This window comes from Marmota flaviventris, chromosome 9 (assembly GCF_047511675.1).
Source record: "Marmota flaviventris isolate mMarFla1 chromosome 9, mMarFla1.hap1, whole genome shotgun sequence".
Taxonomy (NCBI): domain Eukaryota; kingdom Metazoa; phylum Chordata; class Mammalia; order Rodentia; family Sciuridae; genus Marmota; species Marmota flaviventris.
Window position 1 is genome coordinate 113,298,344 of NC_092506.1, and position 27,937 is coordinate 113,326,280.

General features: G+C 40.4%; 1 protein-coding gene across 2 annotated transcripts in view; it reads left to right on the forward strand.

Annotated features, from left to right (window-relative positions):
• The window catches only part of Fli1 (Fli-1 proto-oncogene, ETS transcription factor), a 119,908-nt gene extending 101,166 nt beyond the window's left edge, over nt 1-18,742 (forward strand). For both annotated transcript variants that reach the window (XM_027945466.2, XM_071616858.1), the window contains 4 exons: nt 10,793-10,858; nt 12,763-12,822; nt 15,018-15,065; nt 16,773-18,742. In XM_027945466.2, the coding sequence (XP_027801267.1) occupies nt 10,793-10,858; nt 12,763-12,822; nt 15,018-15,065; nt 16,773-17,302 (704 nt within the window). In that variant the 3' untranslated portion in view covers nt 17,303-18,742. The remainder of the gene's footprint in view (nt 1-10,792; nt 10,859-12,762; nt 12,823-15,017; nt 15,066-16,772) is intronic.
• The last annotated feature ends 9,195 nt before the right edge of the window (nt 18,743-27,937 follow it).

The following is a 27,937-nucleotide window of genomic DNA, read 5'->3' on the forward strand; positions in this document are numbered from 1 at the left end:
TCGGTAAATACCATTGACAGTTGATGGATTTATTGGGAAGGAGAAAAATCTAGTCTTTGTTAATTTAATTAAATTTACTCAGTCTTCTATTTCCACTAAAGAAAGAATGAGAAGAAAAGAGCTTTGATTAGCACAAGAAGGGTTAACTTCTTGTCTCCTGTGAAGGAAACTCTGGAGCAGAATAGTATGTAGCTACTATTGTAGCAACTCCATAGGATACTTTGAAATACATAAAGTGCTCTCACATGCGTGACCTTATTTATTCTCTACAGATCCCTGTGAGCACTAAATTCACTGTTTCCTTTTACAAACTCTTAAATTTAGGAATAATCAATTGTTTTCCTATCTTTTAAAGATATACTAATGAAAATGCAGAAAGATTACCCTAAATTCACACAAGGCATAACTGAGAGAGATGGGAGGCAGACTGAGTTCTGACCCCCAATCGAGAGTCTCTCCCTTTACAATGAGCTGTTTCTCTATTTAGCCTGAACTAGAGAAATTATCTTTTAATAGCTCTTAATAACAGTAGAAACAGTTCTGCTCTTGATAAGACTTAGGTACCACTCTTCTGAAGAGTTGAAAATCACTGTTGTCATAATTTTGAAAAAATCTTTGAGCCTAAAAATTTGTTGGCCTACCTGAAAAATAATTTTCAGTCTTGCCCAACATCCTAGAGGAATTTAGAGAAATACAGTTTTGATGCTATGAGTCATATTTTCAATTTCTATTAAAATTCTTACATGGCCACATGTGCTTTTTCTCAGCCTTTGGGCCTCCAGGCCTGGGCTAATTTGCATGTCTGGTTCAGATAATGTCTGAGGTCCTTACAGTCTGAAATGGAGTCTCAATTCTATGATATAGTAAGTGAGACCACATTCCACCTACTAAGAATGGATGGTTCTTTTTATCTTAATTACTGTGCCTCTGTCTGATACATAGATGCAGGACTCAGGGCCTGATGCATTTCCTGCTTACCTTCCAGGCCACAAGAAAAAAACACAATATTCTTTAGGGATGAACTCACCTGTTCACTTCCCCCACACTGACCCCAGAGTCTTGTTCTTTACTGCAAAACACTTCAGCCATCTGTCAAAAGGCAAATCCTAGGAAGTGTTAGGTTTAAAGTTTCTTGATTGTAATGGCAATCATAAATCAATGTGAGTCTAAGACCACAGACTGGAAAAATCACCCTGCTTACAAATATGCAAAAACTGGAAGAAATATATTTACATTAAGCAATGGACTGGGCCCAGCTTACCTTTCCCTATCCCTCATCAAAACATCAAGAGATGCTATGAGCTTTTCAGCTACCCTCTGACATAAAGCAATTATCATTACATAAAGAACTAATATAAAGGAATTGGCTTTCCAGAACTATGGGATCAATGTAGGGCCATTCAGGCATGTTTCAACAGAAAATCGTGGAGCCTTAGAAATCTTTTTCATCATGTTAGACAGATCAAGTTTTTGCTCTAATTATACATTTTCAGTGAGACCCTCCCAGGCTAGTGCTGCCTACACCCCTCTCCTGCTTTTCCTTCTCTTGGTAGTATTCATCACCTTCTAATCTACAATGTAGTTTACTGTTTGTTTTGAGTGTAAGCTCCACAGAGGAAGGATGTTTGTCTAGCCCTCATTGTATTCTCAGCACATAAACATGTCTGGCACCATAACAGACATTCAATAAAACTGAATGAATAATGAATGAATGCAGATAGAATATATCAATTAAGTCCAACAAGCTGGTGTTGGTGGGGAGAAGCAAGAACTAGTTTGGGGGTAAAACAAAGGTGATAAAGATACAGTCCTTCTCTTCCAAAAGATTATAGCCTAGTGATGGAGACAAGTACCTAAAGAATGCCACTAGAAGACTAGCAAGACAAGGGCAATAAACATAGTGTGACTCACCAGGGAGCCCTGACATGTAGAACTTTGAAAGACAAGAATGCAAAAAGCTGAATTGTTAGGCAGACACCGAACTAGATCCTGCATGGAGAGGGAAGGCGACCTCACTGTGAATATCTCAGCCTGGGAAGGTCAGATCAGGGCTCTCTGCAGGGTACAGGGGGTTGAGCCGCTTATTTATTCTCAAGCCTGGTTAGCTAAGTGAACTGTTGTGTTTTCTTTTTCCAACCTGGAATTCTCTTAAACCCGAGGCAGAACTGACCAAAGAAATATGCAATTTAGTTGCATCTACATGGCTCAGAGTGGAAGGGAGTTTTTGGCAAACACCCAATTCATCTAGTCAGTATGAATTGCTTTTCCACATAGGGCTGGCCCCCAAACCCTACTTGAGGTCTTATCAAAATAAGTAGTTCATTCAGACATCTGTGTCATTTGGACACAGAGCACACAGAAGAGACAGTGGAAGAAGGACCCAGCCTCTGCAGGGCACCTCACATGACAGTGGCAAGACTAGGCCTGGCACGCATGCCACTTACCTTTCCAAACTTTTCATATTTAAAAACCATCCATTTCTTTCAGGCATTTTGCTCATGTCTATTTTTTTCCCGTCTGCACATGTAATGTCTGAAACACTACCACCATTATTCTCTACGCAGCAGGCCGGTTCTGAGGCTGAGAGGCTGTTGGATTCCAGGACAAGATCTGTGGGTGAAGGAAATCTGATCCAGGATAGTTGTTCGTTCTCTCTATCTCTCCCCCCCCCCCCCCCCCCGCTTCCCTCCCTCCCTTCCTTCTTTCCGTCCTTCTTTCCTTCTATGAGTTCCAAGCTTGGGGAAAGGCTGCCCTGGATAGCTTCTTCCTCCTGAGGTCTAGTGGAAGCCAAGCTCCTCTGTGTTTCTTTGAAACATAAGGAGCCACAGAAGCAAAGACTAGGGTGTCTCCTCTAGAATGGACTGAAATGAGGTGAGGTCCTAGTCCTGAGCTTCAGGGCCCACAGGGACACAAGTAGCTGATAGATAGGAACAAAGAGGCTGGATAATACCTGGGCCTCATGCCACACTTTATTCATGTTTGGAAATCACTGATTCAGAGGCACTCATTTGGAACTCTCCCTCTCCCATTAGGACCCTTGGTCTTCTCTTCCTTTTAAAGCCCTCCCTAGAGGAGTTTTTTAACCTTATTTCACCAAGGTAGACATTGTAGAGGTGCAAATAAGATAGAATATGATACGTATGTATGGTGGGAATTTTTAGATCACCATTTATCAAATGCTTGTTTGGTCTTCATGGCAACATTATAAAACATTTGTAATATATGCTTTTTAGAGAAGTAGAGCTTGAGGTTCCAAAAGACAGAGAAATGTGATCAAGATCACTCAGCTGAATAATGGCAGAGCTGGGACTGGAACAGGGCTAAGTGATGTCAGGGCCAGGTTGTAGCCACTGAGATAATCCTGACGCCCGCCAGAGAGAACAGATACCTCCATGGTGGAGCCCTAAGTCCCACTTAAGTTTTACTTGTCGGGCTGGGGATGTGGCTCAGGTGGTAGCGCGCTCGCCTGGCATGCGTGCGGCCCGGGTTCGATCCTCAGCACCACATACAAACAAAGATGTTGTGTCTGCCGAGAACTAAAAAATAAATATTAAAAAAATTCTCTAAAAAAAAAAAGAGAAAAGTTAAGTTTGAAAATATCATAAGTGGCATAGCAGTTGAATTTGCTTTAAAAAAAAAAAGTTTTACTTGTCTTTGCACTAATTTTGAAGTGGGAGGACAAACCAGTAGGTCAAACCAGTAGACAAGAGAATGTCAGGAGTGGTGTGGCCACTGACAGAGCTAAGGGCAGGGGCTGTGGCACAGACCATCACAGCAAGCTGGTCCTCAGTTTTGGGCTGAGAAGGTTCATGAAGCACTATAGGCTTTCACAGGAGGGACATGGTATAAGGAGAGCCCAGAGCAAAGCACCCAAGTTGGGTTGGTGGCCAGTACAGTCTGCTCTCCCTCAAGTCAGAGTCCATTAGAAGCACAGGACATCAGATGGAGATGTGGTTTAGAGGTCCACCTTGTTTGTCCTCCATAGTGGGCTTGGATCTTGGTTGAAAGTAGAAGGCTTTGGGTCTCGAGACCCCCATTCATTTGAGTATCTTCCTTTGGCAACCTCACTTTCTCAAGAAAGGACATCTGGATCTGGCCATTAAGGTCCTTGCTCTGCTTGAAGCAGAAATGGCCTTGCCCATTCCTGGGCTGAAAAGCCTGTATTCAGAAGCAGGGCTTTCCGAGAATAAACAGGGTTCAGTGTTGCCAGGCTTCTCAGCAGCAACCAGAAATTAAATGAGAAGTTTCAGGGAAAATGCATCTTTTTCCACCAAATCATTGAGAGTGAAGCCTTATGTTGTCGGGGACCAAGAGTGAAGCTCCTGTGTGCTGCTGGTGTCCCTGCTTTATTGGCTGCAGGGTGAGATCATAACAAAGTGAAGAGTCACATGTTGGCTGGCACATCTGGGCCTGCAGACAGCTCACTAAAGGCATCGAGGCAGAAAGAAATGTCTATCCTGAGACATTTGGCCATATTTCCAGGACAGGTTTAAAGGCTTCACACAGAAAGTGAATTAACACTGGAAGGTCTATGCCAGGGTCACATCCAGCAAAGACCTTCCCTTCCTAAAAGGAACTTGCAGGAAGAAAATCTCCAAGCTCATATTTCTCTATCCTGGGAGGCTCTCCTGGAATCTAAGAGAGCATTTAGTGTCAAATTCAGCCACACTGAGCATTGCATAATAGAGAAACTGTTTAGGCCATTGTATATGGGAGGCTGAATTATCCACAATGGCTGGCAGTGCCCTGAATCTCCAGAACCAGGCTCAGGTCTCTTTGCTTTGGCAAAAACTGATCTCGGGACTGCCTGAAACCAGAAACCCCAGGCAAAGCTCTTTGGTGACTCTTCTGAAAATGAATCACAATAGGATTTGTCATCTTGGTACTCCATAAAGCCAGGGAATGTCAGCCTTCACTAAAGTAAAAAGTGAGTTTGTTAGAATCAGTGTGTGATTTTTTCTGCTGATAAAGCATCTGCCACCACAAGGAAGTTCTGAGATTGTCAACTACTGTGCTGGTTGAAACAGGCACATTTTTGCACACTGTATATTTGGCCTCAAGTTTCTCTTCTCAAAAGTCAGTTCTCAGAATGTAGCCTCCTTGCACCATGTTCAGGAACTCCACTGTGCACATTCAGGCTGTTCCTTGGAGCTAGTACACCATACTGGAGATCTGGATGCCTAAGAAGCCAATGCAGATGGTGTCAGGCTCTGGAAGGGGACGGTTTGTGCAGGAGTGTGAGCTGCTAGCTCCCTTGTCTACCTTTTCCACGTTGGTTGTAGTCATATTTCTGTTGGTGTGTCTGGTACCAGAACTGATCACACTGCCAGGCATCCGTGTAACATGAAGTAGGAAAAACAATACCCTGAACCCTCATTTCAGCAATGACATTGCACTGCTTAGCAATGGGACACATACTATCATGCTAAGCAAAATAAGCTAGATTCAGAAAGTCAAGGGTCCGATGTTTTCTCTCATATGTGGAAGAGAGAGGAATAAGAAAGGGAGCTCACAAAAAAAGAAGGGAGACTAATAGAGTAGAGGGAACAGGATCAAGAGAGGGGAGGAGAAGAACACATGAAAGGACTGGGGAACAAAAATCTACCAAAATATGCTATATCCATGTATGAATATACCACAATGAATCTTGATTTTATATAATCATAATGTAGTAATTAAAAGAATAATAATAGAAAGGAGATCAGTAGAGAAGAGCAAGTGGATAGTGGGAAGAGAAAAGAAGGGGAATGAGATTGATCAAATAAATTATGCAATGTGCCTATAAAAATATATCACAATAAATCCTACCATTCTGTATAATTAAAATTCACCAATTAAAAAAACAATGGTATAGATTCTAATAAATGCATGGTTAGGTGATTTCATCCTGTAAGAACATCACAGAGTATACTTAGACAGACTAAGGGAACTGTGACATCACTAGGCAATACAACCTAATGGGACCATTTTCTTGTATGCCATCTGCTGTTGACAGAAAAATCATTATGTGGTATATGACTGTATAGGAAATGAAATGCAGGCCACTTAATCAGTGGCATCCAATCCTTGACTTCCCTGTAGGGTCAAACTTTTAGTCTCTACCCCAAATATGTGGATGGTTGTCCAACACACTCAGAGGGCACACAGGGTTGACATAGTCTATGTTCCTTATCACTCCAAACATAAATCACCTGAAGACTTATGGGGGGTAGGAAGAAGTCAAAGTAGGAATCCTGGATTCTCTTTAGCTAATAAACAATGAAAGGAAGGGTGTACATTTAGCAAGGAGAAAATATTGGCCCACTTTTCTCATTCATTCAACCAATAATGTATGCTTACTGTATGAGTCAGAGAACACAGCCTAGCTCCCTGCCCTTGGGGACCTGACTTTCAGGTGGGGAATACAAACAACAGAAAGCTAACATGAATTGATTATTGATTCAGTTAGGCTATAACTGGAAATATTAGAAAAGCAGAGTAAAAAGGAGAGAGGAAGGGGAAAGATTTGGCATTTGGGAGGCTGGCCAACATGTTTCTGAATGTGAATATTTCTTTAGATATATAATAAGGGTGCAAATCCTAATACTGATTGCTAATTTCTAGGAGGTCAACTCTGTGCTAGGCACTGTGTGGAGTGTTTACTTGGATATCTCATTTTGTTTCATGGCTGTGTCAGTTCTTCAAATCTCTAAGGCAGGATGCCAGACCTTAGGTCTTGGCCTCAGCCTTCTCCATCTTCATACTTTTGTCTTTGCAGCAGGAATTGCTTTCAAAACATTGATTTTAATTTCAGTCTTCCATTGAGTGGGTATCCCCAAGAACTCTAGCACTTACAGAATACAGTGGTTAAATCCTAAATAAATGGGCTCTGGCTGTCCTTTGAAGATTTAGGTAGAGTGGTAGAATTTTTCATGGAAATGGAGGGGAATGAAAAAGCAAAAGGGAGGGAGCCCTGGGATCTCTGTTGTTTTGACTCCACAGACCACTCCACTTGTTGGTTGGCTGAAGAGGTGCTGACGGCATGGGCCGTAGCTGTTTATTGCTCTATTAACTTCACAGTGAGAACAAGTTCAGGCTGATTGCTGGGTGGCCTCCCTGTATATGTCACTTCTTTTTTTCCCCTTTTTTAACTTTTGGGAGGACTGTATGGTTTGTTGGGATTTCTAGGCTTTTGCTGTGAGAAAGGTCTGCCAGAAGGTCTGGCATCCCTCCTCAAGACTGAGACATGGCAGAAAAGATGGGACTGCCAGGCCACTTCCCTGGTTTCGAACTTTGATTGGTGACTTAGAAAAGAACCCATTGACCATCTACCCACTGTTGGTGAGAGGGAATTCATTCCTACAATTCTGGAACTTTCCAGGCCTGCTCTGTCCCTGGAGCTAGATAAAAGAATAGGAAGAAAATCTAATAAGAAGTCAATAGCAACTGTACCCATGATGGGCCATAATTTGGACTCAAAAAATATAGTTCTGAGTGGTTTTAGCATAGCTTTCAGCCAGGATTGAAGCCTTAAGTGATTTAGTAGAAAAAATTTGAAACAGAGATTTTTATCAGTGCAGTAAGTGAGAACACAAGTCAGGACTTCAGATGACACATATAGATTCCTTGAACTTAGTGGGATTTTCTTTCTCTCTTTCCTTTTCTTTATAATTTTTTCATTTGTTCCAATTAGTTGCACATGACAGTAGAATGCATTTATGCACTTTGATAGATCATACATAAATGGGGTATCATTTTTCATTTTTCTGATTATACATGTTGTAGAACCACATCAGTCATGCAGTCATATATGTACATAAGGTAATAACGTCTGTTTCATTCTATTATCTTTCTTATCCCCATATCTCCTCTCCTCCCTTCACTCCCCTCTACCTAGTCTAAAGTAACTCTATTCTTCCCTAGCACCCCGCCCCCCTTATTGTGAATTAACATCTGCATATCAGAGAAAACATTAGGCCTTTGGATTTTTGGGATTGGCTTATTTTGCTTAGCATGATATTCTCAAACTCCATCCATTTACCAGCAAATGCCATAACTTCATTCTTCTTTAAAGCTGAGTAATAGTCCATTGAATATATGTACCACATTTTCTTTATACATTCATCTATTGAAGGGCACCTAGATTGATTCCATAGTTTAGCTATTTTGAATTGAATTGTTATAAACATTGATGAGGCCACATCACTGTAGTATGCTCAACACCAAAAAAAAAATAACCCAGTGAATAAATGGGCTAAGGAACTGAACAGACACTTCTCAGAAGAAAAAAATACTATCAACAAATATAAGAAAAAATGTTCAACATCTCTAGCAATTAGAGAAATACAAATCAAAACCACTCTAAGATTTCATCTCACTCCAGTCAGAATGACGATCATCAAGAATACAGGCAACAATAACTGTTGGTGAGAATGTGGGGGAAAAGGAACACTTATTGCTGGTGGGACTACAAATTGATGCAACCACTATGGAAACCAGTATGCAGATTTCTCAGAAAACTTGGAATGGAATCACCATTTGACCCAGCTATCCGACTCCTCAGTTCATACCCAAAGGATTTCTTTCTTTTTCTTGAATTTGTCACTTTCAATTTACTTTCTATAGTGTTCTTACAAAATGCCCTTCCCTTATGCTCCCAGATGCATCCTACACACTACATGAGGCTGTTCTCCATTGCACTCTGATTCCCAGGTACCACTGTATACCTGAACCCTTTCCCTCTTTGACTTCTCCTGTCTGAATTACCAAGTTTACAAAGCTTACTTAGCTTCCTCAACATGGCCTTGACTGACCCTTTCTCCTTGCTCTCTCCTGTCCCTCCACATCCCTCCTCTTTGGTCATGCACTTGACATCACACCACCCACACCTGCAAATTCCTGCTGCTGCTTTGCTCACACTGCCCCCTCCAGTGAGTCCCCACTCAAGTCCACCATCCCTGTGAAGGTATCTTTGCTCCCAGTTCTACTTGCCTCTCCCTCCTTAACCTCCAGTAACCCTTGAAATCTCCACCATGCCTTTAGCATGGAACCACATTTCTTCACTATCTTGATGATCATCTCAGATCTAAGTGCAAGGCCAGGAAATTTGTTTCATTATTCTGTCACATCTACTTTGAGGCTGAGCATAATACAGTGCAGAAGTTCCTCCCAAATAAATGACTGGAGGCTAGCCTCCTCCCTTTCCCCACCCAAGGACAAATCTTGGATGACTCTCACCTTCCCCTTTGTTTATCCCACCACTGACAGACCCCTGCAGAGCCCTTCAGGAAATGCCCGTAGAACCTTCATCCTCACTCCAAGTTCATAACTAGATGGCTTTCATTTTCTCGGTTTGTTTTTAAACAAGAAGAATCTGTTTTCAGGAGGAATCACAAAAGAGATTTTAAAAAGTCAGAAAAAAATAAAGACAGATGACTTAAAGGAGTTAAATTTTGTCTCTTTGTCCCCTTCCCTGGCCTTCCTCTGCATCCCCCTCCCCCTCGCTCTCTGTTTTGCTTTTCATGCCAATTGCTAAAGACTGTAATTTAAAAACTGAACTGACTTTTCCAGAGCCATGAAGAATGTGCATCTGCACGTGGATTTTTCCACAAGAAAATTGTCCCTGTCTTTTGGTTCTCCTTAGCCAGTAACAGTGAGAACAGGCAATCGGATGCATCCATCCATATTCCCAGTTCTTATTCTAATTTGTTGGAGAGGCTCAGAAGGGGTCAAAAGGGATGGTTTGTGTTTCACCCTGTCAGACTGCTGTTTGATGAGGTTTGTGCTCCATTTGTTCAGATGGTTTTTATGGTTTCTTTGTTGTTCGTGGAAAGACTTTGAAAGTCATAATTCTGTATCCTTAAGCCCTCCTGCTATTCCTGCTCCAAGTCTCAATGGGACTCACACCACGAGAAAGGAAATGACGAAAGTATCCAGCCAGATAGTTAGGCAATTTTTGAGCAAAGTTCTGTAGATGTTTGGACTCTTTGAAAAAAGATTGGGGAACACCAAAGTTCAGGTTCCATGGAATTTTCTCCAGTATATCCCAGAAGCAAGCTTCTAGTCATTTCCAAGCAGGAACCACAATTCAGGCCTTTTCCCTTTCTCTATGGTCATCAAACCCAGCCCCCTCTACTACCAGCAGAAAAGTCTGAGAGACCTAAGACAGCCTGGAATAGGCTCACACTCTAAGAATCCTCTGACAACATCAGTGTGCTGCAATAAGAGGCTGGTGGTGGCCTCCCAGGGATGTCAAAGGCTTAGACTTTGAGATATTCAGCCATGGAACTTTTCATCTGGACATTCCCCATCTCTTCAGAGTTGCTCAAGGGACTTTGCTATACAACTATGGACACGTTTTCTTTCTAACCTCTTGTTAATTTATATTTGTAGAAAACTGTATAAGGTGCTTTACATACATAATCTCATTTGGTCATTAGTACAACCCCATAAGGTAAAATTGTATTTTCATATTAAAGACAGTTAAGGCTCAGAGCAGTCTTATGATTCATTAATCACCAACAGATAAGGCAGAGATGGAACTTCAACTGTTCCTCCAACTTCAAATTTAGGGTTGTCCATACAACTTCAGCTTCCGGATAAGACTGAGACCTTCTCAAAATTAGTGTTCATGTTTCTTCCACCACCCCACCCCCAAACCCAGGGGAAAAGTACACTTCAGGAATTTAGTGATGTTTAAAAAGTTATTGCTAAACTAAATTTAATTTCTTCTGATCACTAAGAGATAATCTCCATGCAACCTTTTTGCAAAGCAAGCAAAGCTAACATATCCCTATTTATTGTTTTTCATTAGATCCTTCTTATGACTCAGTCAGGAGAGGAGGATGGGGCAATAACATGAATTCTGGCCTCAACAAAAGTAAGTAAATGTCATAGCATTCTTTGGGAGGAAAGCGTTTTTCTGAGGAGAGGGGTGGAGAATAGGACCATCAGATAAAGAATAGGAGCAAGCACCATGCTTTATGAGTAGATATCAACATTAGGAGCTGGGTATAGCTCAATGGTGGAGCACATGCTTAGCACATACCAGGCCCAGGGTTCAATCTCCAGCACTAAAAAAATATATTAATTTTCAACTTAAATCCTGTCCATGATACCCACTCCCTGAAAGATTGTATGGGATTTTTTTGTTTAAATCTTTGAGATTTATTTCATTGCACTTGGTTTTAGAATTTCTGGAGTTTGAAAGGTTTCTTGGGACAACTTTCTGTAGGAATGAAAGGTCACTGGGTTTGGATTCTGTAAGTTATATCAGGATAATGAACCTCTAGACTTTGTTCCTCTAGTTGATGAGGTTTAGTCAAACCAATGTTTCTATCCTTATTTTGTGAATGACTGAGATGCAAGATAACCTGATGAGAAGATGGTAGAGGTCAGAGTCATCAATTTGTCCACCAGCTGGTGAGGATATGACAGTTAACCCAATACTTCCCATTAAGGGAGTTAGGAAAGAGAATGATTCATGAGTTCAGAACCAAAGTATGTCAATCCTGTTGTCTTAGGAAGTAAAATATCAAGCCAATGAATTAAAGACAATTCTTTTGAGAAAGCACTTACAATTCCAAATGAATGCCTAAGCAATAACTAAGATCCCTTTTGGCTTTATGTATTCATTATTTGCTTACTCTGCACCTAGCACTTGGCTCCTTGGGACTCACAAAGATGAATCAGACAGGGCAGGGCACAAATCATACACTCCCATTTTTTCATCTGGATGATATCCAGGAAGACTCTGTGGACCTGCTACCATTTAAGTTAGCTCTGGAAGGAGATGCAGGGTTTGCACCTGGGGAGATGAGGTAGAAAGGCACTTCAGTAGACAAGGATACAGGAGGAAGGCATTGGAGTTGGTATATCTGGTTAGAACCCTGGGTTCCTGGAGTTCAGTGAATGTGGTAGAAACCTGGAAAGGTAAGAATGGGATTGTGAATGATGCTATGAAGATGGACTTACTTCTCAGGCAACCAGGAGTCACTAAGGTTTCTAAACAGTAAAGTAGATGATAGGTCTGAGGGAAGAGTGAAGGGTGGTAAGGATGCCACTCAGGTTAAAACAGAGATCACACAAGAAGCAACAGAGATCCAAAATGGAGAAGCAAGTGTAGGAATGGGCGGGCGTGGGTCAGAACTATCAAAACTTACAAAGCATGGAATCATGGGATGCGGATGACCTTAGCTCAGATATCATCTTCTCGTTGAAGACCTTTCTAAATGTCCTATTTAAAAATTAACTCTGTAGCCCCAGTACCAACAGACACACTAACCTATTGGTTTAAAATTTGGGGTACCAGGGATTGAACCCAGGGGCACCAAAAACTGAGCAACATCCCAGCCCTTTTTTTTATTTTAATTTTTTTGAAACAAGGTCTTGCTAAATTTATCAGGGCCTTGCTAAGTTGCCAAGGCTGGCCCTGCGATCCTCCTTCCTCAGTCTCTGGAGTTGCTAGGATTTGGGCATGGTGGCACATGCCTATAATCCCATGCCCAGCTACTTCTTATTTATTTATTTGTTTGTTTGTTTCCTTAATTTTTTTTGTCTCCCCTGTTAAAATGTAAGCTCTACAGCAACTGCTTGTTCACTGCTGAATCTCCTGCACAGAGAACAGGGCCAGCACATAGTGATCCTTGATAAATATTTATAAAATGAAATGAATATGAGTCAATGGAGACTGAGTGAATGGAAGCACAGGCATCCGCCTTCTGGCTTCTGATGTTTCTTTCCCTCATGGAGAATGTCTCACCATCTTTTCTCTCCTCTGCTCAGGTCCTCCCCTTGCAGGTGCACAAACGATGAGTAAGAACACAGAACAGCGGCCCCAGCCAGGTACTTGACTTAGATGTACACTCTCTCCTTTGCTTCTTATGAATTCCACGTGGTCCACTTCTGGATGGAGGATTTAGAAAATATGCAGTTGGCCCTCCATACCTGTGGGCTCTGCATCCAGGGATTCAATCAACCTCAAAATGAAAAATGGTCAAAAAACCCAAAAAAGGGCTATAGATGTGCTGACTTTTTTCTTGTAATTATCCCCTAAATAATAGAGTATAACAGCCATTTATGTATCATCTACATTGTACTAGGTATTATAGTAATCTAGAGATGATTTAAAATATATGGGACAATTATGTAGGTCATATGCAAATACTACAATACATTTCATTGGGGGCTTGAGAAACCATGGATTTTGGTATCTTTGATGCAGGGGAATAGGCATGGCAGCTGGAACCAATCCCCAATCTATGTGGAGAGATAACTACTATGTATGTTATGTCTGTCTTCTTTCCAAAAGAGTCTATATTTGATTCCTTATAATATATCTGTGAATTAAGTAATAAGTATTAAAATCAGACAGACTTGTTAAATAATATAGGTGAAAGGAACTTAAAGATTGAAGTTCCAGGGCCCAGAAAGGTAAGTAATTTGCTAAAAACTACACAGCTGGTGTATGAAAGAACTTGAGTTTCACCCAGCATCCTACATTCTTGTCTGAGCCTTTTATGCTTCACCAAACCATACTTTCCAAAAATATCCTCATCCTTTGATGGATCTATTTAGCTTAAGACAGAAGACACTTTTAAACCATGGTCTTAAAGACGTTTAGTATTGGAATGGAACTTAGAGACTCAAGCCTATTGACACCTTCTATAATGTTTTGGTCCTACACTTAACTCACCTTTAATTCAATACTTACAGAAGAGCAGGGAGTTGACTACTTAGTTCAGCTCAATTCCACTCTCTGAGCCAAAGTCCTCCCAATACCTTCCTCTTCAAATTCCTTGTTTGCCCTCTGAAGAAAAGCCCTATATGAAAGTCCTTCATGGATCTAAAGTCAGCTGTTGTACCCAAGCCCAGACCCCAGCTTTACCCTGTATTTTTTACATGACACAGCTGCTATTAAGTCTGAACCAGCCATCTGTTTTGAGATGAGCTAACATCATTCTCCATCTCTACCCAAGACAGAACAAGAGAAAATTGCCCAGGAAGGTAAAGACAAAACCTGATGTGAAACACAAGTCAGATGTAGAGAGTTTCAAATGAATTCCAGCAACAACAAAATTAGACACTACCTGCCAAAAATATTTTATTTATCATACTAAAAGTGTGATTGAAAAAAGTGGACTAAATGGCCTTAAGGACTCTTCAAGTCAATTCCTGATTTTAAGTAGAAACCTAAAAGTCGTTCTGATTTGTTTAAACTGCAATTATAATTGTAAAAACAGTCAAATCCTACAGAAGAGTTAACATGGCCAAGTTGAGATCCAGTTCTCTACCATGATTTCCTCAACTAAAAAAAAAAAGATGAATATCACCTAAACCATACTGCAAAAACTTTTTTATGGCTAAATAATCACATAAGTTGCAAGTAAACTGAGATTTTAAGAACAGTGATTTTAGAGCTAAAATACAAATTCTGGTTAGTGTTGTCCTTTCCAAGTTTCAAATCACAGAGTGTTGTTCTAGAAGGGAACTGAGGCCAGAAGCCCAACCTACTCATTTTGCAGATGAGAAAACTGATACCCAGAAATTGTCCAACAAATTATTTAGTTTATAACAAGGTTGGGGCTACAACTCAAATGGCTTGGTTTCCAGGCATGTGGTTTTTATGCTCCATCAGTAATGTTTTTAGTATTAGGTGGAACTATTAAAGACCAGCTCTCATCATAAGACCTTCTTCAAACCCATTTAATAACTGATCCTTCAGTTTACTCACTGCATGGTTGAATATTAGTCAGCTCCTTTCCAAACATTTCCATGATTTTGTTTTGGGTAATGACAGTATAATCTATAAATTTTAGAAACCAAATATGAAAAAATGATGCCGTCACTATTCCATGATATTTCAACCATACTGTGATCAAAATCTTGGAAGTCTTTAAATAAAAGCAATGAAGTTTTCTGAAATCAGACTTTCCTATGATATTGCAATAAAAATAGAAACCATTGGAGTTTTGTTATCATTGATGCTATTGTTATATTTTTATTAAAAGCAAAGCCAACTTCCTTTTTTTTTTCGTTAGATCCATATCAGATCTTGGGCCCCACCAGCAGCCGTCTAGCCAATCCTGGTAAGTGCATTGGCCTGCAAGCCTTTCTTTGCAGAGTGTCTCCAAGCTTTGGGTGGTCATGGAGACCTATGTCCTGAGGGCAGACACCTGAGTGTGGAGTAGCCTATGCTTCTTCCCTTGAACCTGCTAAACACCTGTCCCAGGGTATAGCAACATCTCTGCTGAGGTTCAAACTACTAGCAAATGGCATAGGTAGAAGTTTCAATAGGGAAAAAGGGAGAAGTAAGAAAGGAAACAACTCCTCTGAGATCTGTTATCCCATCCATGAAAGAACCAAGTGAACAAATATTCCAAAAGTGTTTTAGGCCAGGTATGGTGGCACATGCCTGTAATTCCAGCGGCATGGGCAGCTGAGGCAGGAGGATCACGAGTTCAAAGCCAGCTTTAGCAATGGTGAGGCACTAAGCAATTCAGTGAGACCTTGTCTCTAAATAAAATACAAAATATGGCTAGGGATGTGGTTCCGGGTCAAGTGCTCCTGAGTTCAATCCCCAGTACCAAAACAACAACAAAACAATGCTTTAGTTAGTTTGTTTGTTTTTGCTTTTTGAGGTACTGGGGATTGAACCCAGAGGTGTTCTACCATTGGCCTATAACCCCATCCCTTTTTATTTTTTGAGACAGGGTCTCACTAAGTTGCCCAGGCTGGTCTCAAAGTTTAGTCCTCCTGCCTCAGCCTCCAAAATGGCTGGGGTTATAGGCATAGGCCACTGCACCTGGCTAGTGTTTCAGTTTTGATTTTAGAAAGTGTTGTAGAATTCTCTGGCCTTCTAAAAGAGCTATGACCCTGAAAAGTTGCACATAAAGTACACTTGACATTGTGTCAAGGTTTATTATTAAAAATAACTCCTGGGTGAGTTATTCTAAACAAAAACTACTAGGACTGGGAGCTAATAGACCCTTTGCAACAGTGAGGCCCACAAGTCTTTCTGTTGCAGGGAACTAAGTACTGCCGGAGTCTCCCTACCTATTCTTTCACACCTGACCAAGATAAAGAAGCCACCCAGCATCTCCTCCTACTCTTTTTCTCTCTGTTCAAGTTCTTCTGCATAGAACTTAGAGCTGAGAACTAAACACTAGAACTCTGCTAGGGAACCTGGTTTGGTCAACCTGAGCCTGTAAGTGACTTCTCTCTATGACAGTTGACATTGTTGACAGGGAAGACCTTGGGTGACTTCATCACTTAGTAGAAATCACACAGTGATTCAAGTCTAACTACAAGGGAATCAAAAATCTTGCCAGAAAGGACATAGGAACTTGACTTGCCCAAGTCCACAATAGCTAGTTTGGGACAAAGCCAGCACTTTATTATCAGGTCTTTGGGCAAATTATCTTAAGATCTAATTGTGCTTATTATGCCCTTCTTAGTGATAACCACTATACAATAATAATTTAGTGTACATTTCAAACTAGTTAGAGATTTTTAATGTCCTCATCACAAAATAATGATAAATATTGAGGTGAGGGACATGCTACTTACCCTGATTTGATTATTACATACTGTATCACCCTGTACCCCATAAATACATACAATTGTTATGCATCTTTAAAAAGAAAAAAGAATGGTAAGAAGGGTGTGTCAAAGTGATTCTCAATGTGAAAGGAAATGAGGTTTCTTACAAAGGTTGAAAGAATCCCCATCAGGGAGTTGGGCTCTGAGTTCCCCAGGCTGAGATACTCTTCTCCCGTTTGCCTCACTGTCTGCAGGAAGTGGGCAGATCCAACTGTGGCAATTCCTCCTCGAGCTACTCTCTGATAGTGCCAACGCCAGCTGTATCACCTGGGAGGGGACCAACGGGGAGTTCAAAATGACGGACCCCGATGAGGTGGCCAGGCGCTGGGGAGAGCGGAAAAGCAAGCCCAACATGAATTATGACAAGCTGAGCCGGGCCCTACGATATTACTACGATAAAAACATTATGACCAAAGTGCATGGCAAAAGGTATGCCTATAAATTTGACTTCCACGGCATTGCCCAGGCTCTGCAGCCACATCCAACCGAGTCGTCCATGTACAAGTACCCTTCTGATATCTCCTACATGCCTTCCTACCACGCCCACCAACAGAAGGTGAACTTTGTCCCTCCCCACCCTTCCTCCATGCCTGTCACTTCTTCCAGCTTCTTTGGAGCAGCGTCACAATACTGGACCTCTCCCACTGGTGGGATCTACCCTAATCCCAATGTCCCTCGTCATCCTAACACCCATGTGCCTTCACACTTAGGCAGTTACTACTAGAAGCTTACTCATCAGTGGCCTTCTAGCTGAAGCCCCAATTCTCACTCTTCCTGGACACTTTAGACTCTAAAGGACATATGTGGCCTTGAAGAGAAAACAAAACTGGATGTTCTTTTTCATTGGATAGAACTTTTGTATTTGTTCTTAAAAACATTTTTTTTTAATGTCAATAACTTTTTCTTCCTCTACCTGAACAAAGAGATGGAACATTCCATGGGCCAGTACGCCATTTTGGATTCTCAATCTCCTATCATCATATGAGTTGAGTATTTAGATGACTGGAATGGTTATATCATGGTTCTGAGAAAGAAGCTATAATTTTCTTTATATTTGTGTGAGCAGAGCAGTTTCTTATCAACACACGGGTCTCATCATTGTAGAATTCAGTACAATAATAAATCATGGACTTAACCAGTCATGTTCTGGTTTGAGACTTAGTGAAAATAGACACAGGAAGCTTATAATCTTTTTTGGGGGAACCTAACTCAGTGGATGGCAACTGGAACACTGGCTGTTAGCCAGTGATGTTTTCACCCAACTGGAATTTGAAAGAAAGAACATATATGTGTGTATTTAAGAAGCCATGGGCATTGCAAAATCCCATCAGTGGGCAATATGTACTCACTGACCATTCTCTCTAGAAATAGTCAAGAATATGAACTAAGAAATTTTAATGCAAATACAGACATTCCTAAAAGACAGAAAATTAAATAAATTTTTTAAATGACAGTGGGTCCCAGAACTTTGAAAAGTCATAGGGATTTCTAACTTGAACAGATTCGCAAGCGCTGTGCGTTTGTCAGGCCATCAGACCAGGGTCAATCATTCAGAAGGCAACTTACTGTATAAATTATGCAGAGTTATTTTCCTATATCTCACAGTATTAAAAAGTAAATAGATTAAAAAATTAAAAAGATAAATAAACGAGTTGACCTCGGTCACAAATGCAATTTTACTATCAAATCAGTCATTGTTATTTTTTTAATGTAATTTGTACATCTTTTGTCAATCTGTACATTTGGGCTATTTGTACGTTTTTATAGCTGGTTTTTAAAAAGCATAATGTGACTATTGCTGAAAAGAAAACAGGGCGTTTAAGTCACTGATTTACTGGGAAGAGAAGCACTGGTACAGTTATTTAACAGGAATGCACAGGCAAGAAAGGGCAATCCATTTAAATCTTTAATGCTTTGGAAATGTTTGTAAATAACAGAACTGCAATAATCTCAACGCTAAAGAGAACAACCAAACTTTCCCTTGTGGAGACGAGGGATTTTCCTGCTCCATATATGCAATATATTTTTTAGACATTAAAATATATATAATTTTGCAGGTAATCGTTGACTTTTTAACTATATTAAGTGTTAAGCTGACAACTGTCAATGAAGACTATGTTGTAAAGTAATTTGACTAAATAAATTGTGCCTTCTTCTCTCAGAACTGCTGACACTGTTTTTTTATTTACCAACTGGTCAAATGGTTTACCCAGGGCAAGTTTCCTACTCAGCACTTATAACAACAAGAATTTCTTCAAATACATACACAATTCCTTACAGTAGAAGGTATAAAATCCATGTGGGTTTGCATTGTTGTTGATAATATTGGCAGTGTTTTGGGGTTTTTTTTTTTTTTAATGCTATTAAATCTTCTCTCAGTCTGAAATGGTTTTATAAGAGGAGAGCAAAGGCCATGGATAATCTGTGTCCAAGGACCAGAACAAAGCAAACAGATCCATTCAGGATGGACCTCGTCCATTAGACTTCATTCCATTGCACCTACCAAGCACTTCAAAACCAGGTGGTCAACCTCCTGACTTTCCCAAAAGAGAACAAGAGCCCAGCTTCCTTTTGGTCCCATGCCAGGATTTTATGGACCATGCAGATTTTTAAGGTCCTTTTCCTTTCCAGAGAAGAAACTTGCTTCAAATTGCTTAACTGTTATGTAGTTTGTTTTCATTTCCTCTATTACACAATCAAAAGGAATGAAACCCTGAAAGTCCTTCATGTTGCAAGGACATTCACAGCATTAGCAACCTGTGGCATTCTCAGGTAAAATGGAGTACATGCTGGTCCCTGTCTACCAAATGAAAAGAGATGTGTTCCAGAACATTGGTGTCCATTTTTTTAATCTTGCACCTCACCATTAAAAAATATGTTAAACACATATTTTCCATATATGCACAATGACATATACAACTGTTACATTATTACTACAGGTGACTCTCTACATTTGCAGATTCAACTAACCAAGGATTGAAAAATTTCAGAAAAAAATTTAAATTGCGTCTATACTGAACACGTACAGAATTTTTTCTTGTCATTATTCCCTAAACAATTGTTCACAAAGAATTTACATTGTATAGATATCTTAAATAATCTAGAGATTTAGGGAAGGGCATACATAGTTTGTATGCAAACACTATACCATTTTACATAAGGGACTTAAGCATTCATAGATTTTGATGTCCTTAAAGGGTCCTGGAACCAATCCCCCCACAAATACCCAAGGGCAAATAATACATATTATGTATTATAAAACACAAAACATAATATTTTATATTATATACTTTATATTGCATCAATGTGTATGTTTATGTACTTGTATGAATTTTCTAGTGCTTTTTAAGAAAGAGAAAATAAAAACTTGGTATTAGTGGCCCGAGCACAGAAAGAGAAATGATGAAGGCCAGGTATGTTTAAGAATAGTCTAATAGATTCATTTAGAATTCTCCATTTCAGGCAAGGAATTTTCACATCAATTTTAAACTCTGCAAAATATTCATTAGGGAAAACAGAAGCATACATTTCTAACTGCTCTAACAAACACAGATGCTCATACCTTTAGGAGTTTATCCTTTTAGGAGGGTTTTTTTTTTTTTTTAACATGTCTTATCCAAACCCTGGCTTTTGTTTATTACCTATACAAAGTCTTGAAACTTTTACCGAAACTTGCATCCTGATATGTTCTACAGTAATTTATTCCATGGTTCAGAAGCCAGTCCACTCACTGAAAGGACCGTGATGCATTTTGCCCTTATGTGCATTTGTACTGAGGGAGGACTGAAACTTAGTCCCCTGTAATGCCAAGACTTAAAGTTTACTTGCTGGCTCACAGGCATCCAGATGCCTCGCTGCCCCCAACAAACAGGCTGTTTACCCTCCCAGCTGCTAGCCAGTATTTTCCCCACTTAATCATTCTGTACCTGTAGCATGAAGTTTATATTGTCTATCAAACAGTGAAATCCAAGCGGAGAGGTTCTCAGCAGGCCTGTGAGCAATTCTAAGGAAAGCTGATCCTCTCCAATTCAGGAGACCAGCCAACAGCCCTGGGAGGGGAGGTTTTCTTAGTCCACTCAGGAGACTATAACCAACTATTGTAGACTAAGTGGTTAATAAGCAAGAGAAATGTATTGCTCATAGTTCTGGAGCCTGGCAAGTCCAAGATCAAGGTACCATTGGATTTGACGTCTGGTAAGTTCTCACTTTCTGATTATGGCAGCTTCTCACTGTGTTCTCATAGGGTGGCAGGGGCAAGAAAATTCTCTGGGGTCCCTTTCATAAGGTACAAATTCCATTCAGGAGGGCTCTACCCTAATGACCTAATCACGTCCCAAAGGCCCCACCCCCAAATATCCTCTATTGGGATTTAGGTTTCAATGTACCACATTTCAGGGATAGGGAAGACACAAATATGCAGTTTATAGACAAGGCCATCTGTTTTTAGTGTCAAAAAATATTTTGATTCCCACACAAATGAAGTTATATTTTCAATAACTGTTGTTTCCAAATATTTTTAGTGGTCATGAGGAATGCATGAAGGGTGGGTCTTTGGATTGTGTATCTTTGGTTTAGACTGAATGAGATCAGGAGGGTCTAGAACACCAATAAGGAAAGGAACATCTGTCCACCCCAAGCCAAGGCATTGGTGAGTAGGGAAACTTTCAAAAAGTAATAAAGTATAGTCAGTCCTTTTTATCAACAGGTTTCACATCTGCAGATTCAATTGCAGATTGAAAATACTTTAAAAATTGATTGAATCTTTACTGAACATGTATAGACTTTTCTCCCCTTGTCTTTACTCCCTAAATAATACAGTACAGTAACTATATCCATAGCATTTTCATTGTGTTTGGTATTTTAAGTAACCTAGAGAGATTTAAAGTATATGGGACATATGTGTAGATTGTATGTAAATGCCATGCCATTTAATATAAGGGACTTGAGCATCCACCAGTTTTGATATCCTTGTGGAATCCTGGAACCAATTCCCCACAGACTCTAAAGGATGATTGTATTTCTATGAGAAGACTATGGATTTTGTTTCACACATTACTTCCTCTAATATCTGTTTATTAACAACTTTCAAGTAAGTATGTTGCCTTGAAAACTATTGTGCACTTTGGGAGAACATGCCCGGGAGAAGCAGCCTTTGAGCTTGGCTCTCTGCTGTCCAGCCTGGCCCCTGCACCTCCTTGAGGTCTTCCTCTCAGAGGTTCCTCCACCCTCCACGGCACCACTAGGCTTCTGTCCAGAGCTCCCACAGGAGTTGGCAGTGAGATGGTGTGGAGTCTCCCCAGGGAACAGAGTGAGTTGGAGGTGAAGAACTGGAATGAGGGGCCAGGGAGCTGGTTCTGGTGAATATACAGAGGCTTTTCTCTTATCCAGGAAGGAATTTGTGTTTTACAAAACGCATATTGGGTTTTTCATCACATAGCAAGCTACTGAAATTGACACTGCATGCCTTCAGCCAGGGAGTCCCCCTAAAGGATTATGAAAGGTCGACTGATTCCAAGACTACAAATCCCAGGCTCCCTCGGGGGACAGACACTTCTGAGAGGAAGTGGTTTAGCCAGGCAAACCTCTAGGGTTTCAGCCAATTGAGAAAGGATATGGAGGGAAGCTTTTAAAAGGAATGTCGGCTCACATGCCTGGGGTCTGTCTCCCTCTCTCACTCTTACTTGGCCTCCTGTCTTAATTGTTTCAGTCTGTCTGAGCTGGTAAATTCCTAAGCACATAGTCAATTTACACTTAGCTTAAAAGCTCTAGGGGGAAACAGAAAAAGTTTCCAGTGAGACCACTCACTTACCTACAATTGCTAGATTAACCTTCTGGATTTTAACTGAGTTAACTCATGTGTTTTCTTAGTGGGAGGAGAGAGGCAATTTGGGAAGATAAATGAGCGTGTGTGTAATGCTGCAGACCCTGGGTTCAAATTCTGGCCCTTCCACCTACTGGGCTTTGTTTGCATCTATTCACTGGAGAGCTAAGTAGAATCTAATACCTCACAGAGTCCCTGTGAGGTATTAGATGACAATGCGGAAAGCGTGTTGGAGAATGCTGCACAGGAAGTATATATGGATGGTTGCTGTTATCTGAGAGTATTTACTAGATCAGGTTTCCAAAAAGATATATTTCAAGTCTTTGGTAGCTGCTGAGCACTCTTTTTGAGGAGTTCGGTGTGGTGTAGATTTTGTTTTGCGGTCAGAAAGGCATTTTTCAAATGAGTGAAAAGTGGGAATAAATTGGATTTTCCAGAGAGCATTGCATCTTCTCCATCCACAACCCTCACAGCGTCCTGCTTGGGCATTTGCCTTTCACTGGCTCTCCGTGTCTACCTAAGTCAGCAGAGCATGCAGCCAAGCTGGAGGATGCTGCAAATAAAATGAGATTGTTCTAAAGGAATGTTAGAAATGTACTTTGTCAGAAATGTTGGATGGGCTTCTTAAATTGGCTAAGAATTAGAGGTTGAGAGCTGGGATTTTATACCTAATAAGTTTGGATCCAAATTTTTTACAGACGTAAAGCCACCTGGTAGTTTTGTAAGAGAAGGGATTGTATGTATCTATCTTGTATGCCATGGTCACAGTGACACACAGTAATTGGTCAACAAGCCAGTGATAAATGAATAGATAAAAATCAGGTCCATAGTCAGAAGACGCTAGTTATGAACCTGAGGCTGTCCACTGCCAGAGTTATGACTGTCTCTGTGCTTACTTTCCTCATCTGTAAAATGAGGAACATGAGAATACCATGCAAAGTTATTATTGCAGTTCAGTAAAATAAAGTACGTAGAAATGGTCTCTGTGTTGAAAAGAACTACAGAAATACCAATAGTACAGTATCATCTTGGTTGATAGGCAGCTCCTCTTTATGGTTCCAAACCCAATACAGGGCTCTGGTCCTCTCTGATATACAGAATTAACTACACTACTCCATTCTATTATATATAATGAATGTACATCTTTTTTAAATTAAAAAGAACTGTAAAAGCTCAAGTCACAAACTTTTACAGAAAAGTTGGAAAGTACAAAAAACATGTTTTACTGAACTGTTTTAGAATTAAAAGTTTCCAACCTGATGCTCCATGACCCCCAAACTTGAGTAGGTATTTCTGTCCAACAACCATATCCTCCTGGATACCCCAGTACAAGAATGAGAATCAAAAAATTCATGGGAACAGATCACTAGTACATGATCCTCAGGCACCATTCTCCTTTCGCTAATTGTCCCCACTATAGTCTTTGCAGTGGAAGGGTCTCATTCTAAATCACAGATTGCATTTAGTTGGTCTACAACACTCAGTCTTTCCTTGACTCTCAGGACTTTTGTCAATTTTTAATATTACAGGCCAGCTATTCTGTAGAATCTTCCTCAATTTGGGTTGGTCTGGTATCTCTTTGTGGTTATCCTCGTAGCCCAAAGGATAGCACCTGATCTCAATTGATCTGATTATTGATGAGGTTTATTCTGATGATCTGCTCAAGGTTGTGTCTGCCAGGATTCTCATAAGTCACTCTTTTCCCCTTTGCAATAAATAAGTATTTTCTGGGAATGTTTTATGAAATTATATAAATACCCTATTTATTATAAAATTTCAATACATGCATTCATATATATTTAAATGAATTTCTTTAGATGTATTTTAGATATTTTTAAATAAATTTCTTTAGATAATGACTCATATTTACTATTTTGTTGAGTGGACATAATTTCTTCTTATTCTTATTTATTTAGATGTTTATTTTCTCCCTTTATGAGACCATTCAATCTGATTTCTGTCCTTTGACACGTTCCCATCAATCTTTGAGCACTTCCTTACTTTGCCCCACATTTGGACTCCCTGTCCCAGCTTTGGAATCAGTCATTTTCCCATGGATTCCTGGTTTGTTTTAGTGGGAAATGATATTCTGAAGCCAACATCTGGGTGCTAGGTGTGTTCATTGCTATAGTAGTGACCCTGTTCCTAGGTGTACATAGTAGACAAAGCCAGGCAATATATGTATACACATACATGTATATCATGTGTCCACATACATTCACATATACATACACATACAAAGACATTTATATACATATGTGTGATATACTCTATGTTTAGAGTATATCTATAATTCCCATATTTGACAGTGAGAAAAACTGTGTTCATTTAGCTACCTATGCACTTTCACATCAGTCCTCCTGCAGGTAGCCAGTCTCTTACCTTGCAGCACCCCTATCCCTATGCCACATGTTCTTTTCTCAGCTTGGACCCTAAATTGCCATCCTGGCATCCCCACTTACAGACACCTTTCTCATCCCACCCCAGGCTGCGCCTCTGTATGGATGTCACCCTCAACCTGTTCAACTTGACGCCCCAAGCCAGGCTGCCCCTTCATAGGGACACGTCCTCAATGTGCTGGAGCCCTGACACCAACGGCAGTTCACACTATCCCATGCTCTCTTCACCCTGCTTGGTCACTAACACCTGACACTAGAACCTGATCCCACTGCATCCTGACATTTGCCTTGCTCGGATGCACTTATGGTTCCAGGAATAAATATTTTCGGAAGGGCAAGGAAATGGAGGGGAAGATGATGACAGGGACTGCTACAAGATTCATCAATTTGTGACCTTTACCTATGTCTGTATTTACACACACACACACACACACACACACACACACACACACACCTTTTGAGAAGATGAATCTGGGGAACAGTTAAAGAAATTAGAGGGAGGGATGGGAGAAGTAGCCAACTAGAGAGGCTCACAGGCTACGAACTGCCTAAAAATGGGGAACAAGTGGAGAAAATGAAATTTCTAAAATCCTGTCCTAGGTATCCAGGGGAGAGATGGGAAGACAGAAAGAGAACAAGGTATGGCTGGTGGATACGGAAAAGCAATGTTGGGTTATAACATTAACATTTTAGATAGAGACTGGGTAAGGAATGCATGAATTTTAAATTAATTGATCATTAGGCAGGGAGGGCAGTGACAGAGCAATGTGAGACTCCAAGATGGATCTGTGTTTGAAGGTCTGTGTCCACCGTTCGACAATAAGGGAACAAAGGGCAGGGACTATGTCTGGCTCCATGCCTGGTTTACAGAAGGATCCAATACATGTCTGTTGTTTGTCAAACTGCACCTGCTGGACAGAAAGGGTCCACAGCTCAGCAACTACGAGAGGCAGAGTGAGGTGTCTGCTCTGTTCAGTTACTGTTAACCCCCAGAGATATACAGAGAAAATAAAAAACCATAGAAGTTGCAGTCAAAGCATAAGATTAGACTACTGTTAGAATTTGCTAGAAATTTTTTTTTAACCAAGCCCATGTTTGGTGTTAACTGCATCCCCAGGAGATGCAGTATTTCTTTCCCCAGTGATTATTATATTTCCCAGAACCCCTGGCTTTCAGAAATGTTTAATCAAGCATCACATATATTCCAGAAATACTTCCCAGACTCCTCAGCTTTTCTTGACAGTTTCACCTTCCTTTGCTCTTTCTCTGTCTTTTTTCACAACATAAACTTATCTAGCAATTTTTCTGCATAATGTAAAGATTTGTCATTTTTTAAAAAAAATCATAATAGAACATATGACCATTAGCAAATCAATCTGCATCAGACGTCCCCCTGAGAACTTTAAAATGTGGAGAATGCATACTACCCATAGGGAAGAAATATGGACTTGCCACTAATTTCCTAATAACCAAGTTAATTGGATTATAGCTTAAATTTGCCTTTAAAAGATTATTTCTGATGATTCTCAGGCTGTTCCTTTTACACTGAATTTTTACAAACTTCAGTGATTACCTAATCAGAATCCGAGATCCAAAATTAAGATGGATTCAATTTTTCAAGAAGGTTTCAGTTGAGCAACCAATTGCCCTTTGTGTTCAAAGCCAACTCTCAAAGGTAGATGGGATGAAGAAGGAACAGGAGAGAAAAGCAGGGGTTTTCATCCCCTTGATGAGCTACATAGTCAAAGACACAGTCATCCCACAAGCTGCCCTGCTCACTTAGGAGACCTGCACTCCTAGAAGTGCTTTACTGTTGGGGAACTTTGGCTGATTCCAGGAGGCATATCATGAGCATCTGCAGAGTTTCTAGAAAACTCCCAAGTGCCACAAAACACACACACACACACACACACACACACACACACACACACACACACTTGAATAAAGCATGCAGTTAGATTAAATCTTACTTTGCAAGAAATATCTAGTTTGCAAGAGATCAGTTATTCAGATGGTTAATTACACATGGCATATGGCAAAAGGCAATAGAAAGAAATTGATATTAAAGCAACCACCCCATAACTTAACATGCAGTAGATCCCTCAAAGGAGCCTTTTGCATCTCCAGCATTTTGGGAACTCAAAACAGATGGACAAGTACTGATTGCCCTGGGAGAAAATATGACACAAAGACAAAAGCATTGGCACTGGGTTTCCAGGATACACATGTAACAATCTCAAGGCAAAAATGCAGGTTATTCTATCACAGCCTCTCTAGAAGGTGAAAACCATCCCACAACTATCCTGATCTCTGAGAAAAATGGAAAGATTGACCTAACCATGGAATTTCCTGGTCTTGGTAGATTTATGAGCAAAGATCCAGCAGATGACCCAACTCAAAACTGCTGGCTGCACAGCAAATTCAATTATCCCAAATTCCGACACACCACCCTTCTTCCTGTCCCTCACCCCTTTCTTATCATAATCTTTCCTGGGCCATCGACCCCCTCTGGGTTGTCTAAGCCCATGTTTAATCTTTCTGCAAGCTCAGGACTAAGAAGGGATGCTGAGGACATTTCATAAGAGAGAGAAAGCCACATTCTTGATGAAGAGCAGCGACATAAATTCAGCCTCGCCTGGCCCAACTCTCACAAACAGTAAGTAAATCAGTCCTATCCCTCTCTCTAGTCATCTCCAAGGACAAAGAAAACAGCATTAGGACATGAGGAGTTAGGTTTTGTTTTATTTTTTATGTCCCTGCCTGATAAAGAAGGGAATCTCCTGAATTAGTTTTATCTGTGAGCCACCATTATGCAAATTACATACCTATCATCCATCTGCATTCACCTTGCCTGTCATCCTGGCCACATATGGTTCCTGGAGTACTGAGAAATCACTATAAAACATCTTTGGCAATGAAGGAGACAGGAACCTCCAGAGAACAACTCTTGAAGGTCAGTGATTCAGAGCTAGGACTAGAAAGCTACTTGCATTCAAAAGATTCCAGGGAATTTCACTTTCTCATGACTCAGACCCTTTCTCCCACCTTTTCAATTGCCATTCATCCCATTACTACCTGCCTCAATCTTTCCATAATTCCCATCTAAAATGTTTGATAGACATAATCCAGCTTACTTGGC